At 40.7% G+C, this 18,127-nt stretch overlaps 1 protein-coding gene across 1 annotated transcript; it reads right to left on the bottom strand.

Annotated features, from left to right (window-relative positions):
* Window positions 1-479: 479 nt before the first annotated feature.
* Window positions 480-6,083, bottom strand: GPR65 (G protein-coupled receptor 65). Its single transcript, XM_063290193.1, has 2 exons — window positions 5,947-6,083; window positions 480-2,128 (listed from the first exon to the last, which is right to left on the bottom strand). Exon 2 carries the CDS (start codon window positions 1,980-1,982, stop codon window positions 972-974), a length of 1,011 nt encoding a protein of 336 aa, XP_063146263.1. The 5' UTR covers window positions 1,983-2,128; window positions 5,947-6,083; the 3' UTR covers window positions 480-971.
* Between the last annotated feature and the right edge of the window lie 12,044 nt (window positions 6,084-18,127).

Here is an 18,127-nt window from a genome sequence, read left to right as displayed (position 1 = left end):
GAATTAACTATGGTAAGACAATGCATTGAAAAATGAGGCTTTTTGCAATGTAAGGACCCATTTTGGGGGACATTTTCAGAGCCTCCCTCTATAGACCATGCATATGTAAATCTCAACTTGCAAGGAGCAGTGAGCAGTCCCTTTCTTCTCCAAGTGATATCACTGTAGAACTAGTCTCCTTGGGTACAGCATGGTTGTCTGCAGCACAAAGGCTTTGAATGTATGTGCAAAGACTTCTCAAAAAGCTGGAATCCAGGAATTGATCCTTCAGTGACATTAGCAGCATGTTTTAGAGAGGGGAGGTGTTGCTCATCGCCATTTTGCATACTGAGATCTACATGCCTGACAAGGCATTCTTTTAAAGAATATTCAAATATTGAAATGAAGAGAGTTTAACTTCAAAGTGAATGGAAGTCCAGAATGTCTGGAGGTCCCCTAGTTGGAGAAAACTGGTTATGCCTCAAAATAGTTGAATACTGTAATATCTTTCCATTTAATTCCATATTTTTAACATAATGATATAGCTTTTCTGAGAGCCAAATACTGTACTTTTACAACATAAAATATAGCGAGTCATAAGTCCATCACAAAGATATAGGCTGGGTTCACACTTTATGCTATGGTTTTTAACAAAAGCTGCAATGGGTAATAGAATGGGGCTTTCTTCTGGTTCTTGGCAGTTAATTATCCAAATTCTTTCTTCCTGGGAGAGAAGCAGAAAAAATTGCAGTAGAACTCAGTAATTTAAACATGTGCTGCTAATCCCCGTAAGTCGCCCCCGTGTTGATCTGCAGATAGATCTGGCTCTTGGTTAGATTTCAGGATGATTAAGACTCTTCTTGCATGTCCTTTTGGCAGAGTGCAGCACTGAAGATGTACAAGAATAGAAACCCTGTGACACACCGGATGTTGGTAAATTACAACTCCCAGCATAGTTCAGCGACATTAGGAAGGCCACAGGTTCTCCTGGATTATATGAATACTGCCGATTCCGAAACCTTTATGGTCCTGTTTTGTGAAACACTGGACTGCTGTGCTTCTGTCTGGCTCACCCGAAAGCCACACTTGATTATGTTCCAGATATCTGCTCTTCCAGTTTCATTCACAAAACAGTAAAGAATTGGGTCAGCTATGCAATTTATGCTTGTCAAGGCTGTTGTAATTCTATAAGGTATAAATAGATTCCAGGTATAAAAACAGCCATTTGGCTCAAAGATACTACGCAGGAGCAGGACAACATGATATGGAGTAAAACAAAGAAAAAAGGTTATGATGATGCCTAATAATAAATGATTGATTTTCTTCTTGTCCCTATCTTGAGTTGCTTGATTATGCTTCACAGCTTGATATATTTTGAGGTAGCAGAAGATCATGACAGCTAATGGGAATGCATACCCCACACAGATGCGGTAAAAATTGAAGTAAACTTGCCAATTTTGTAGAGGATACGAGTCATAGCACCAAGTATGGCTGCTTTCATTTGCAACCATCAAAAATCCCGAGTGCAAGTTATTTTCACGTAAAATCTCAGAGTTTGATATTATTTCAAAAGACCAAACTAAAAAGGACATCAGCAGGGCAAATCTTCTTGTTCGCAAACAGTGGAACCTCAAAGGATGAACTATGGCTAAGTATCTATCCATGGAGATGCAGGTAAGAAATCCTGAGCTGGTGTAATAATTTAGATATTGGAAAAAAGCAGATAACTTGCAAAGCTCTTCAGAGAATGTCCAGTTATCACTGTTCTGAGCATAATAAATCCATAATGGTAGGGTCATAGTGTATAATAGGTCAGCTAAGGATAAACAGAAGAGATAGATGCCCAGCTCGTTTTTTTTCCGGATTTGACAGCAGGAAATGTAAAGCGATAGTAGATTAGCAGGAATGCTGATAATAATCAGAGTGCTGTAGAAAGTGGGAAACAAATTTTTATCTAATGTGTAACTAACATTACAGGTAAGATTATACCTTACAATGCTCATTGTTAATATTGGTTGACTCGACTGGGAAGGAAAGGCACAGAAGGTTACGTATTTTTTGTGGCCTTCATGGTTGAAAGGCAGGAAAGATGAACATAAATTTCTGTTCTTTGGATTATAACTGTTCAGTTAAAAATCCCATACTCAGGCTGCAAGACAAAAAGAAAAGATTAAATAGGTTATTTAGCTACTTTCAGAAAGAGAAATTTCACAAAATTTCAAAATATTTTTTAAAGTGATGAAATAGTAATACCCCCTCTTCCCCCCTGCCCTGCCATACCTGGCAGATGACTTCAAATCCATTTCTTCTCTCCCTTTTAAAAATGTGTTAAGTGAACAAAAGCTGGATTGGCTATTGAATTACATAAAGAATTGGCTAGATAAAAACGCAAGGAAAATCTCTGAGAGGAAAAAATAGTATTATATATTTGCCATTTTTTAAAAAAATCTGTTCAATCATGTCTGATTCTCTGAGACTGCCTGGACAAGTACCTGCAGTTTTCTTGGCAAGGTTTTTCAGAAGTGGTTTGCCATTGCCTCCTTACTAGGGCTAAGAGAAAGTGACTGGCCCAAGATCACCCAACTGGCTTTGTGCCTAAGGCAGGACTAGAACTCACAGTCTCCTGGTTTCCAGCCTGGTGCCTTAACCACTACACCAAACTGGCTTTCTTTATTCTCTAATACTTTGGCAATACTCAGAACCACATATAAGAGGAATAAGAACAGCAATGAAAACCTACTTAGCTTCATTGAGCCAAATGGGAGAAGATGTACAGGCAAATTAGTCCCATAGACTGCAGGTTCCTCATCCTTGGGCTAAAGTTTCTGATGGTGGAAGAACAACCTGATTGTCTCAATTATTTGCATATACAGTAAATAAACATGCCGTTGCTTTTATTTGGATTTCTGCACTAAGCAATGGTTTGGACTCCATGGCCTAAATGTTCTTTTCCAGCACAAGTGATCCAATGATTGTACTAATTGTTGCTGTATTTCACATATAGGAACTAAAAGAAAGAGTTCAGAAGGGCCAGGAATGGAGGTGTGCAGGGTTTTTTTACTAATTTGTAGACACCATTGTGTAAGCATTTGTTACTCCAGAATTGGCATATTTTGAAAGAAATGTACAAGCCGGAAAAAAATGGTCATTTCCAAACAGCTGAATATTGTCAATTTGTTGATACTTGAAAAAAGATGGCTTTGCAAGGATGGCATTAGTTAATGTCATCTGGAAGCAACCTTGAAATATTAACAGTGCTGTTATTAAGAACTACTGCTTGGTTTGGCTTCTACTGAGTTTTAAACTAGTAAAATTAGTTCCACTTAATATAAGCATAGTTTAGTTTTTCTGCTTCCCCTCCACTTACAAATCATTGAACCATCAAATTGGAAAAGGACCGAAGAGCTCATCAAGTTCAACCATCTGCCCACTGCAGGATTTACTACATGATCCTTGATAGATGACCATCCAGCCTGTTTGAAAACCTCCAGTGAAGGGGAAGAAACCATTCTGTGTGATAACCTATTCCTCTGATTGAAGCTCTTACTGTCAAGAAGTTATTCCTAATGTCTAATCTGTATCTACATCTCTGAAGTTTCATCCCATTAATTCTAGCCTTACCCTCCAGAGCAAGTGAGAATAAATCCAAACCATCTACATTGTTACAGCCCTTCAGATAATTGAAGACAGCTATAATGTCCCCCCTCAACCTTCTTTTCTGCAACTAAACATACCTAGGTCTTTTAACTGTTCCTTGTAGAACTTGGTTCCAGTCCTTTCACCATCTTGGCACGGAAGAAGGAAGGGTGCATTCCTAGGTGGAGCGTGGGGGGGAAGATGGGAAACTTGTGATTTTAAAATGTAAAATGTGCGGGAAACCACCATTCACAACTTTTACCTTGTACTGGATGCTTCCCTCATTAAACAGATTTATAAGAAACCCTTATGAGTCGTAATTAATGAAGCTTGAGTGACCAGCCTCTGACAATATTTAATATTTAACATTAAATATTTTAGAGTTTTATTATACTTGTATATTTATATTTTTATAATGTATCTTTGTAATTGATATTCAACTGCTATTGTTTTAAAATTTTTGTAAACTGCCCAGAGTCATTTTGAGATGGGCATATAAAAATACAATAAATAGACAGATAGATGATAGATAGATGATAGATAGATATAAAAAAAGAGAATACTAATAAAGTCTCCACATCAGCTTGGTGAGTACCATCAAGTGAAGAGTCATTGGGCCCTGTGCTATTCAACATGTTTATTAATGACCTAGATGAAGGAGTTGAGGGAATGGTTATCATATTTGCAGATGACACAAAATTAAGAGGTGTGACTAAGGAGAGAAAATAATAATAATAAAAAAAAATCTAGTCAAGCTTGAACAAACACAACAACAAATAGGATGAAATTTATCAGGGAGAGAAGTAAAGTCCTGCACTTGTGGTGATGGTGGTGGTGGGAGAAAGGCACAAGTACAGGATGAGGGGATAGTTGGTTTGGCAATGGAATTTATGAAAAGGATCTGGGTGTTCTAGTAAATCACAAGTTGAACAGGAGCCAACAGATATATTAACAAGAACATAGAGTCCAGATCACAGGAAGTAATCAGCCCATTCTATCCTGCCTTGGAATACTGTGTCCACTTCTGGAGCAAGTTCAAAGAATGTCTGCCAAGATGATGAAAGGCCTGGAAACTAAGTCTTAGGTAGAACAATTGAAGAAACTATGTTTACCCTGAAGAAGAGATGACTGAGGATAGATATGACAGCAGTTTTCAAATATCGAAAGGGTTGTCATATAGGGGAAGGGGTGGACTTGTTCTCTGTTGCCTTGGAGGATATAGAGTAGAATCAGCTGGTTGAAACTACAGGCAAGTAGATTCAGGTTAGATAACAGAGAGAATTTCCTTATGGTATCAGCTGTCAATCAGCTCTGTGAAAAGGTAGGTTCTTCTTTACTGGAGGTCTTCAAACAGTGGCTGAATAGCCATCTGGCTGAAATACTTTGGCAGATTCTACACTGAGCAGGTTCGACCCTGCTTAATTTTTTCTACAGCATCCAAGTTTGGCCTGGTGTTCTTTCCATTTCCCACTCTTGACTGCTGGGAAACACATGAGAACTGTCATACAGGTTTAAAATGGGTGCAACAGGCTTAGTTTTTAGAAGAAGAAACCAAACCAAACCAAACTACTGAAAAACTGCCTCCAAACCAGATCAACCTGCCATACCTACATGGATCACAGCCCCACTAACTGTAACCTATATATAACCTGTGACCATGAAAAAAATCACCCACCCCTGCTTTAGAGAGACCGATCACAGATGATCTGCCTGCTCGACTCATGGCTCAGAAAAAGGCTCAACCAGCCCCTTATGTTACAGTGTATTGTTTTACAGCTGGTAGCAAGACCTCTTAACAATGCAAAGCTCTGACGGTGTACTCTGAATCATCAGTTATGTATGACTAATATAACTATGTTTAAAAGTCACAATTCCAATCAAGGCAATGATAATAACTGATACTGAAAAACAGGGGATTGTTTTCCTTACTGTAATGGTTGCCTATTCTAAAACACCATCAGACTCATGAGTAGGAATTCAAACATATCTGATTCATTAAAGAATAGTATGCAGGATCACAGAGAAAGCTGAGAATGATGAAAGCACACCAAATTCAAACTAAAAACCCTCAGTGCAAATGAAATCCCTCCCCCCGTAGAATCTTCTCAAGTCCACAATCCCAGGTGCTCCTAACGGTTTCTGATGGTCTGTGGGAAAAGTCCTTGAACAGAGAACATAACCCAAACACATTCCATTGTCCTGATTTCACATACAGAGCTTGGCACAAGGTCTCACAGCAGCTCCCTCCCAAACAGAAACACGCGTCAGCTCCATGGCATGTGAAACGTTACGATGTATAAACTACATTGAATCAGTGAACATGACACTTACCCTTTGAACCAATATTAAATTGACTGTTGTATCTCTCCCCTTTTATGCAGATTGATCTTCTTGTTCGAAATTTTCAGGAAGCCATGCTGAATAGCACAATCCAGAAGTGTACTTTGTGGTTCTGCTTCTTTGTATGTTTGAGGCTACTGATTAAATTTAATTCTCACAGAGAACAGGAAACCTGTGGGCAGAAAAAAAAGGAAGCCATCTAGGGAGGAGACTTTTAGCAATCCTATTCTCTAACCCCCACCACAACACTCTGGGTTTTGAATTCCCATTTTTGCTCAGGAGGCCTCAGATTTGTGCCTCCAGGAGAGTTTTTTAATGTATAAAGCTATGCTAATCCATTTTTTTTTCTTATGTACTAAAAACAAAGCAATAATAAATAATGTAGCATAATATGGGGCAGTGTTTCTCAACCTTACTAACTTTAAGACATGTGGACTTCAACTCCCAGAATTCCCTAGCCAGCCATGCTGGCTGGAGAATTCTGGGAGTTGAAGTCCATACATCTTAAAGTTGCCAAGGTTGAGAAACACTGATCTAGAGTTTTATCAAAATTAGCTTACAATGATAACTTCTTTCTCTAAATCCTCTAACTCAGAGGATCTTCTCATGCAATAATAAAACATGAAAGCCTTATTTGTTTGCCAAAGTAAAGAAAGTCTGTCAAATGCTCTGATGAACAGATTATCACTCCATGACTAAAACAATTCAAAAGTTGTTCCCTGCCTTCTCCATCTATTATATTATTCAAAAATCTAGATTGTCGCTCATCAAACTTGGTTTAGTGCCAAGTTCAGCCTCACATTTTTAATCAATTTCTCACAAGAGGTTCTTGTCTGGCACATTGATAAAGATACCTTCTCTGACTGCCATCGAACACAGGCATAGATATGCTGACCCATTATCGATGGTCCTAGCCATGTGTAAGTCTGTGAGCATTTTAAGAAAGGAGAATACTATTATTTACCCATAATTCATTACTTGTGTGGGAACAGCTCAGTTCTGCTTCAGAGAAGCTATCACAATTCCACTCAACTTTTCATAGAAACCAAAAAGCTGCTGCACTTTGCTTTCTTTTAAAACAATCCAAAGCATCCAGTTTTATATTGGGGGTAGGGGGGAGACTTTTAAAAATCAGAGCTGTTTATCAGAAAAGTCTGCCTAGAGCAATTGTCAAGTGAAGTCCACAGTGAAATGTGCTGTTGTCTAGAACATTCCTATTTAGAGTACTCCATTCCATCCCCCCATCCCCTCAACTCATTCAGCATTTTATAGTCTTTTTCTGACAATTACATTAAAAAAAAATATCCTCCAGCTTTTTATCCTCTCAGCTCTTACAAAACCAATGGAGAGGATTCAGAAAGAATATTGGAACTGATTGTTTTATTTACAGGGCTTGTGGGCTTCTCCAATCACCCAGATTCTGAATGGCATAAAACTCCCATATCCCTAATTTGGATCAAAACAAATACATAACAGGCAAAAATTAAAACCAAGAACACACAGTACATATAAACAATTATGTGCACCAGAATTCCAAAAACACAGTTTTAAAAGTTGCTCATCCAGAGGGACAGTCATAACAGCCCTGTACGTGCAGCTTGGTAAAATATGTATGTATGTAGGTATGTATGTATGTGTGTATGTATTGAGTTTATATGGCCACCAATCTCAAATACATGAATCTGGGCAGCAAATAATTCTTAAAAACAGAGTGAAAACAATATAACATAATAGCCAAGTCATCACTACATTTCTGAAGATCAGGAGAAAAGAAGATCAGATCTGAATATCTGGCCAAATATCTTTATGTATCACATTAAAACAACAAAAATGGGTTTTAATTTAGAGTTTTGTATATGGAAATAAATTTGTGGAGTTAATAAAAAGTAGAATTCAGTTTCTACAAGGAATAGTGAGGAATATGGCAAGAGTTGGGAAATTTGGGTCTTGCATCTTCAAATTTATCCTGAAGATTTAATTAATCATATGCCATCAAGTTGTTTTCAACACCTAGTGACCACATAGATTTTTCTCCATGACGATTATTTCTCCATGACAATCCAGGCCTTGATTCTAAACCCAGATTAAGATCTGCCTTTCAAAGGCCAAATCTCCCACAAAGAACTACTGTTTTCAGAATGGTGCAGATTGTTTCACTTCTCACTCTGGATTGTCTAAGACGTGATGATTCATAATTCTAAGTGTGTGAACTGACTTTGTGACCTCAAAGCTGGGGGAGGGAACAGTCATATTTATATTTATTTATTTATATTTCAAGTTTCCTTCACCACCCATCTCCCCCAAAAAGGAGACTCTGAGCAGTTTACAATCAAAATTAAAACACATAAATTACAATATAAATAACTCTATAAAAATAAAATAAATATAGAATATAAAATATAAAATCCAGCAGCTTGGATCTTGTTAGTTGGGGAGAGATCTATAATAGCCACCCCCAAATGAACTGGTGCCCCTCCCACCCCAAGCGAGGTGGCAGAACCAGGTTTTTAGGTTCTTCCCGACGTCCGGGAGTGAATGGGCCAGTCTCACCTCTGGGGGCAGAATATTCCAGAGGGCAGGTGCCACTGCAGAGAAGGCCCACCTCCTGGACCCCGCCAGGTGGAATTCCTTTACCGGCGGGGTTCGTAGCATGCCCTCTCTGCATGACAGGGTGGGGCGGGTCGATGTTATGGGGATGAGACGGTCCCTCAGGTACCCTGGTCCCATGCCATGTAGGGCTTTAAAGGTGATAACCAATACCTTGAATTGGACCTGGAAGCAAACTGGTACCCAGTGCAGCTCGTGCAGCAGTGGTGTCACATGTGCCGATCTTGGGGCACCAATAACTGCTCGTGTGGCCGCATTCTGGACCAGTTGAAGCTTCTGGATACTCTTCAAGGGTAGCCCCATGTAGAGTGCATTGCAATAGTCTATGTGGGAGATGAACAGGGCCTGAGTGACTGTTCGGTGGGCCTCTCGATCCAGGAAAGGGCGTAACTGGCGCACAACACGAAGTTGCGCAAAGGCCCTTCTGGCCACAACTGCCACATGCTCATCGAGCAGGAGTTGTGAGTCCAGGAGGACCCCCAGATTACACACTGGGTCTGAATGGGGCAGTGCAACCCCATCCAGAACTAAAGATGATAACTTTGCGGATACAGAGGAACCATCAACCCACAGTCACTCCGTCTTACCAGGGTTCAGTTGAAGCCTGTTGTTCCCCATCCAGACCCCCACAGCCGCCAGGCACTTGGAGAGGGCAGCTACCACATTACTTACCTCACCCGGGATGGAGATATATAACTGAGTATCATCAGCATATTGATGATACCTCATCCCATGGTGATGGATGATCTCACCCAGCAATTTCGTGTAGATATTGAATAGGAGAGAAGAGAGAACCGAACCCTGCGGCACCCCACAATGGAGGGGTTGAGGGGCAGATCTCTCCTCTGCTATCACCACCGACTGGGAATGGCCCTGGAGGAAGGAGGTGAACCAGCGCAAAACTACGCCACCCACCCCCAACTCCCTGAGCCGACCCAAAAGGATACCATGGTTGATGGTATCGAAAGCCGCTGAAAGGTCAAGAAGAGCCAGGATGGATGCACTCCCTCCATCCCACTCTCGCCAGAGATCATTGATAAGTGTGACCAATGCAGTCTCTGTCCCATATCCTGGCCTGAAACCTGACTGAAAGGGGTCCAGATAATCCATTTCCTCCAGAATCCTCTGGAGCTGCAATGCAACCACTTTCTCAACCACTTTTCCCAAAAAGAGAAGGTGAGAGACAGGATGAAAATTGCCCAGTATGGTAGGGTCCAGGGACGGCTTCTTGAGGAGGGTGTGTACCAGTGCCTCATTGAAGGCAGCCGGAAACCCCCCCTCCCTCAAGGATGTATTAACCAACACCTGGACCCAACCACAAGTCACCTCCTGGGCCAATTTTACCAGCCAGGAGGGGTAAGGGTCAAGATGGCATGTGGTTGCATTTGCAGTCTGGAGGATCCTGTCCACTTCCTCAGGCCCAACAGGATCAAACCATTCCCAGATAACCGGGTAAGTACGTCCCTTCGGCATCTCCCCAGACTGTGCCTCACGCTTAGAGTCCAACTTAGAACGAATCTGAGTGATTTTATCCTGCAGATGCTCAGAAAACTCCTCCGCACGGCCCTTTAAATGGATCGCCAAATCCCCCTTACCCAAGAGGGATTAGGTAATTCTAAACAGGGCCATCAGGCGGCATTCTGTGTATGCAACAAGAGCGGAGAAATATTGGCATTTTGCCACTCTTACCGCCACAAGGTAGGCCTTAATGGCGGCTCTAGCTTGTGGTTGGTCAGATTCGGTCCTTGTCTTCATCCAGTGGTGCTCTAGACATCTCTTAATCCTCGTCAGAACCTGCAGATCCTCCGTAAACCACGGGGAGTGCCAGGTTGGATGAGGCAAGAGAGGTTGCACAGGTGCAATCCTGTCCAAGGCCCCCATCGCCTCCCTATTCCAGGCCGCGCCTAGGGCCTCTGCTGGACCGTGCAGTAGATCCTTGGTATAACCCCCAGCTCCCTCTGAAACCCTACCGGGTCCATCAGTCGCCGGGGGCGGACCAATCAAATGGGTCCTGCCTCCCTGCGGAGTGGGGCAGCACCAGAGAATCTCAAGGCCACGAGGGCGTGATCTGACCATGACAATGGGGACAGATCCAACTCTCCCCTCAGATCACATTGCCACTGCTCCAACAAGAAAACCAAGTCTGGGGTGAGGCCATATCCTTTGCTCTTGAAGACTGGGCATAATCATATACCAACATCTTATACTCTGCATTATGTTCACAACAAACATATTGGCGATGACTTTTTGGCTTAAAAAACTGGTCCAATTTCTTCCTTCTCTATTCTTTTGTTTTTTGTAATGTCTTGTCTAATGAAGAATTCTGGAGGCTCAATAGCTTGCACATGCGTTTCTGTGGATCTTGATAATAGTATCACTCACCTCTAAATTTTGTATTTTTTTTTCCTGTAGACCAATATGACTGCAAATGTGTATTCTGAAAAAGCACTGCTGTGAAGTGGTATAACAGATGTTGATGTTTGAAACAGCATAGGAAATTGTCTCATTTTGCCAAGCCAAAGGGCATAATATCTATTAATTACCATAGGGGGCATATAGATGGAATATGAAATAAAACCAAGTGTTGCTCACAGTGTAGATACGGAAACTGAAAGCCAAGAGCCTTAGAACAGGCTAAGGGCATTTCTCAGTATGGCAAGCCAGAAAGTTCAATACATTACAATTCTGAAGGACAGCCATATGTTTTTAATCTGAATCAGGAAATTTTACAACTACTTCTGTCTGAGAGTAGAAATACTGTAAAAATAAAATTAACTAACTAGTAAGTTTACTGCCTTTTATGAAATTAAGGTCATTTGCCTCACAGCCTAATGCAGGTCCTAATTTCTGATAATTCAAAAATTTCTTTAGAATATAATTTGTGCCAGCACAGCACCACCTACAGCTCACCACTTGATGTAATTCAACAAAAATAATTCTCTGTGTAGTTGGCTTTGGGTTGACTACACATTATTTGACATATGAGTATCAAGCCAGAAATGGCAGTGGATTTCTTGCTCACATAGACAGCAGAGTAAGTAGCCTTCATCTGATATAGGTCACAACTGACATATACTGTATATCTCCAAAGTAATATATGCAATTATCCCAATAAATTCAGAATGAGTGTGTGTCACAGGATTGTTGTTGTTTATTCGTTTAGTCGCTTCCGACTCTTCGTGACTTCATGGACCAGCCCATGCCAGAGCTTCCTGTTGGTCACAGGATTAGGGCAAACAATTTGCAGCCTCCTCATCCAAAACAACTTTATTTTGGAAACAAATATCATTTATTTTAGTTGGAATAAGTAAGCAATTCTATAGACTTTTCTGAGCCAATTCTACAGATTTTGACTATGGAGTGAGTATTACTTTACTCAATGGAGCATGCTTCTAAGGAAGAATACAAAAGATTGTTGCTCCATGAAATGGATACTAGGCAGGGTTAAACTCCCTGAAGCCAAATTCTTTCACAATACATATTTGCATAAGGCATTGCTGAAACCTTTTAAAGACCTAGGCAATAGGAGTAATTAAAATAGAGGAAACAAAGGTGACATTTCATCACACAAGCTTGCCTGGTTCATCTTTTATAACCTGCATGTTATAAAGCATAAATAATTAACCTTTCTAGAGTAGAAGCAATTATCTTTCAATCTTTGACACACGGTCAATGTAACTTCAGGCCAAAGACAGATCAAACATATTGACATTTTGCTTTGGATTCCCACAATATTATGTACCTTTCCTTTATCTAAATTATCTAATTTTATTTATTATTAAATTTTTATATTTGAGTACTGAAATCTATCGGCAGTTTACAATAAAAGAATCAGAGTTAAAAGCAGAGATATTAAAATCAAAATTAAAATAATGAATTACATGCTAGTTTAAAAACGTTTGTTCATAAGCCTTTAAAAAAAATCACAAAATGATTTAATCCCCTCAATTCAGCAGAGAGACATCAGCCACTATAGAGACAGCTTGAATCCATATTATAACAAGAGGAGCCTGCAGCAACTTTAGGGTATCCTCCTGAGATGATGTTAGTGATGGGTGGTGTGGTGTGATGTCATATAGAAGGAACCATTCGGTCAAACCATCTGGGCCCATACTTGCCATAGAGAACTTTAAAAAAATAACCCCCTCCCTTTATATTTCACATTGGAAACAAATAGGCAGCCAGTATAATGTCTTTACTACAGATGTCCTTTGGAGATATGAAAGAACAGTCATAGCACTGAGGTAGAATCAGTTTCCCAGTAATCATACAGCACTATAATTGCGAACAAATTTACCCTATTCCAATGCCAGTGACCTTGTATATGAGGACGAGGAAATGCTTAATGAATGCAATTTTTTTTTAAAAAGCCCAGTATCACTGACCTGTTCTGAAGGATGATCTATTTTTTCATTTGTGAGTATTCTTTATTTGGTCTTTCAGCTCTTGAGACCCCACTGTACTGATGTGCTGGCATGGTTGGGAAAAGCAACCCAGTGCAGACATGCCGGTGCACCAGAAGTGGGGAAGGCTCTCATGATGAGTGGGAACACTTGGAGAGTTTTCAGTGTACTGTATTTATTTATAGTATATTTCTTAATAATTCAGTTTCTTTTACACAGCTTCACATTAAATTTCCTCTGGGATTTTATTACAAAGCAATAAAACAAATATTTACAATAAATGCATAGAAACAATGGAGTAGAAAGGAGAAGGATGCTGGTAACTTACGGTTGTAATGATTGCCTATTCAAAATCACCATCAGACTCACACAGGGCTTTCATGGATATCTGATTTAATAACGAATAGTATGCAGGATCACAAGCAAAGCTGAGAATAGTAAAAGTGCGGGATGTCTCCCAATAAATCCCCAAGCAACTCCCAATCCCTCCCCCCAAAGTCAGTACAATTCCATGCCCACAGGTGCCCCTAACGATTCCTGACGGTCTCCGGGAAACGTCCTTGACAGGGCAAGATAACCCAAACACGCATTCTTCATTCTTCGGTCCTCGCATCACAGCCTGGTACAAGGAACAGGAGCAGCCCCCTCCCATACAGCAACTCGTGTCAGCTCCATGGCATGGGAACCCGTTACGATGTTTTTCAGGAACATTGGAACAGTAACCATGACAACTGTCTTTTTTATATGTGATGTGAAAAAAGTAATTTTTTAGGTGCATTGCAGTGCAGCTGAAGGCATGAAACAACACACTGTTCTTGGCTAGCTTGAGAAGAAAATAAGTGAACACTGTTGGCTGGCAGTTCTCTGTGCTCAGCTATTGGCCAGAAAGGGTATCCACCGATTTGTGGATGGCTCTTTATAGAGCCTGGACTTGCACACTCATAAATATGATTGTATTTATATCATCTGCAAATACTCAAAAGAATCTCAGATGCATTTTAAATTGGACTAAGAGTGGTTTGGAGATGAAAAGACTGATCATCAGATAGAGGTATGGTTTCTTTCAGTTCCTTGTGAGGCCAATATGGATGCTGAGTTCTGCACTAACTGACATTTTCTCATTAGGCACAAAAGCAATCGGAGACAGCTAGAGCATGCAAAAGTTTAAAGGGCATTTTCTGCCTGGCAAAACAAACTTCATGAGGCACAATAAACTGACAAAAGAGCCATGCCTTTCTCTGAAGCCCTTACTCCAGAAACATACCCAAACCCCTTAGTTACAAGCTTACACTCTTGGGGAGAGTATAGTCGCATTTAGAACAAGGAAATCTACCTGGAATTATGACCCCAAACAATGAGTCCCTCCCTCTTGTATGGATTCTATTTCACTTCCCTCATCTAACTTATTAACTACAAAGAGTCATTAAGGAAGTTATCCCATTTTCTGAAAATTTCAAAAAATGAGATTTGGGTGCTACCAACATACTAAAAGTATCCAATTCCTGTTGAACTGCTCAACAGTGGAGAGCAGTACGTATTTAAAAGAGACACATCTACAGCTCTCATTCTGAGGAATAACTGTCCCCAAGTGATCCCATCTGGAATGTGGATCAAGATAGAACCCTGCGAGATAGGAACAAAACACAGAGCTTTCCATCCCCAGTTTTTCCAGGTGATCCAGGAAAAATGCCATAGTTAATGACATCAAAAGTTGCTGAGCAGCCAAGAACCATACTCCCTCTGTACCATGGGTTCTTTTTTTAAATCATGCCCAATTAGATTGACCCAGACGCAAGAGACAAAAGCACTGGACCATGGACCAGGTGGTTTCTCTGTATCTCCCTATAAGGGATGGGGAGACTTTTGATTTGGCAAAATCAAAGGTGTAAAAGTGATGTACAGTATATGTACATGCTTCCTATAACCTCTATACTGCCCTATAAACTATTTCTATTACTACAGGAAGCCCTCGCTTAACACCACAATTGGGACTGGCAATTCCATTGCTAATTGACATGATCATTAAGCGAGACATCATGTGACCATGATGGACTTATGACCTCACTTCCGCTGTGTCCGTTAAGTGAATCACCCATCATCATTAAGCAAGACATCAGGTGACTGCGACTTACGATTTTACTGCCAGCCTCTCCATTGACTGTGCTTGTTGGAAGCCAGCTGTGAAGCATGCAAACGCTCTTTTATGCAAATACCCACTGCTTGCAAAGTGCACCAGTGCGCTCAATCACATGACTGTGGGGACGCTGTGACCATCGTAAGTGCAAGGACTGGTCGTAAAGTTACCGTTTCAGCACTGTTGTAACTTTGAACAGTTGCTAAACACAGCAGTTGTTAAGTGAGGACTACCTGTATTACTACTACTACTATACAATTACTATTACTATTAGAATGTTTCCTCTATACTATACTCTATACTATTACTATTAAAATTACAATGTTTCCACTGTACTCTACTCTATACTCTATACTCTTGCTAATGCAATTACTGATTTACTATGCTTTATACTATTACTAGTATACAGTACATCAATGTTTCCTTCTTACAGAGCCTGTTCTGTTGTTTTTCCTCTCTCTGGAATTTCTCCTATTTTCTATTATGTCATTCTCTAAAGATGATTCATCAGGATGCAGTACAGGATTCTAAGAACAGGTCTGATCATCTCTTTTAAGTAAAGAGGCATTCTGCATTCCAGAAAGTACAGTAGTATTGATTATACTATGACATATTTAATAACCCCTGGCTAGAAATTACAAGCCAAGAATAAAGAGAACAACTGGGTAATGAACCACACCCAACAGCCTATCCACTTCTTTGGACATCACAGGTGGAAACTGATTCATTCGAATCAGATAGGAGTCATTACTAAACACCTACAGTGCATAATTTGACACTGCATCAGCGCTGATGCATTTATGCAACCCTGAATGCATAAGATTTTATCAACTAGAAAACAAACCCAACCCACCCCAAAACCAAGAAACCCCCAAACGTTCTATGATTAAACTTTAAGAGTTGGAGATTGAAAGGAGGACAGCCTGAACAGCACAGCAAGTACTGAGCTTGCCAATGCAGTGTGTGCGTGTGTGTGTTTGTGTGTGTATGTATGTGTGTGTGTGTGTGTGTGTGTGTGTATGCACCAATGCAGAATCCCCCACTGGGAAGAGATGGGCAGGGACAAATAAATAAAATAAATAAATAAATAAATAAATAAGTAAATATTGCTTCTCTGCTGCATGTATTACCACAATGTATACTCTCAAGTGGGTTTTATGCTGTATCGTCCCGATCTGAGTCATCTTCCACTTGTTCTCTAGTCATCTAACTTGCTTTTTCACCTCCCAGAGTTCGTACATCGAGAAGTCATTTGTGAAACATGATAGAAATTAGAAGTGATTGTGTGAACTGCCCTAGCAAGTCCCCTATTCCAGGGCATCAACAGATTACTAGTGGGATTAACCACAAACCTGTCCAAGTCCTCTTGAAATCCAATGTGATCAACAGACATTTTCGGAAGTCTATTCTAATTGGCTTTATGTAGAAGCTTTTGTTGTTTATTCGTTTAGTCACTTCCGACTCTTCGTGACTTCATGGACCAGCCCACGCCAGAGCTTCCTGTCGGTTGTCAACACCCCCAGCTCTCCCAGGGACAAGTCCGTCACCTCTAGAATATCATCCATCCACCTTGCCCTTGGTCGGCCCCTCTTCCTTTTGCCCTCCACTCTTCCTAGCATCAGCATCTTCTCCAGGGTGTCCTGTCTTCTCATTGTGTGGCCAAAGTATTTCAGTTTTGCCTTTAATATCATTCCCTCAAGTGAGCAGTCTGGCTTTATTTCCTGGAGGATGGACTGGTTTGATCTTCTTGCAGTCCAAGGCACTCTCAGAATTTTCCTCCAACACCACAGTTCACAAGCATATGTAGAAGCTAAATGGACTTTAATAAGTCCATTGCTTCTACAGAAATGAGTTGTAGCCACTAATCCAACCCTAACCAGATAATGGCCCATTCATGACAATCACAAGGCCTGAGGCATCCCCATGCAACAAACAGGATGAAATGTTCAACTTGTGTGACGTGTGTTGTGTTTTGCTCAGGATAAACCTAAAGTTCTCATTGCTGCTACGATCTCCTGACCTGCTCCAGGCAAACCAACTCAAAGTGGTTGCTGAAGTGACACAGCACCATAAAGCTGAAGGACATGATAATTATTTAGCACTATAAAGCTGAATAATGATAATTATTAGATGATAATGACATCTAAGTATGTAAACTAATCTGAGTAAAGTGCTAATAGTAAAATAGAGCCAAAATAGGTCTCTCAAATTTAGAAAGAGCTTGGGGTTAAAGGTTTGGGGACAGAACTGGCAGAACCAAACCATCAGCAGGAATTGCTCAAAGCATAGTTCACAGGAAGTATCTAAAATGCATAACTATCGTACATCCTGACAAGGTTCCTGACCTTAAGCAAAACATTCAAGCCACCACAGGTCATCCTAAAAGAATCCAGACTGCTCTCACAAACACACTGAAAGAAAAAAAATGCATACATAATAGCAATATACATTTAAAAGCACTATAATATTAAAGCACTAGTAAAGGTAAAGGTTTCCCTTGACGTAAAGTCCAGTCGAATCCGACTCTAGGGGGCGGTGCTCATCTCCGTTTCTAAGCCTTGGAGCCGGCGTTGTCATAGACACTTCCGGGTCATGTGGCCAGCATGACGACTCAGAACGCCGTTACCTTCCCGCCGAAGCGGTACCTATTGATCTACTCACATTTGCATGTTTTCGAACTGCTAGGTGAGCAGGAGCTGGGATGAACAACGGGAGCTCACCCCGCCGCGCGGTTTCGAACCGCCGACCTTCCGATCGACAGCTCAGCGGTTTAACCTGCAGCGCCACCGCGTCCCATTAAAGCACTACACATTCAAAATACCTTTTAATGATTATCTGAATTAGGCTCCTATCAGAAATGTGCAAAACAGTAAGTGCTTATAAATGTATTATCTTGTAATACTTCAAACTCCATATTTCAAAATCTTTCCCAAGACAGAATCCCTTCAGTGACGTCCTCAATGTGACCAGATTTCTGAAGTTACCGTATGACTTACTGACACTATGTATTTAGTTGATGAATGTACAC

This window comes from Candoia aspera, chromosome 1 (assembly GCF_035149785.1).
Source record: "Candoia aspera isolate rCanAsp1 chromosome 1, rCanAsp1.hap2, whole genome shotgun sequence".
In the NCBI taxonomy this organism is placed as follows: domain Eukaryota; kingdom Metazoa; phylum Chordata; class Lepidosauria; order Squamata; family Boidae; genus Candoia; species Candoia aspera.
Note: the sequence above shows the minus strand (reverse complement) of the source record. Positions and strands in the feature narration are given on the sequence as shown.

Excerpts from the sequence above, each read along its gene's own strand:
- GPR65 (XM_063290193.1), bottom strand. The coding sequence starts at position 1,982 with ATGAGCATTGTAAGGTATAATCTTACCTGTAATGTTAGTTACACATTA.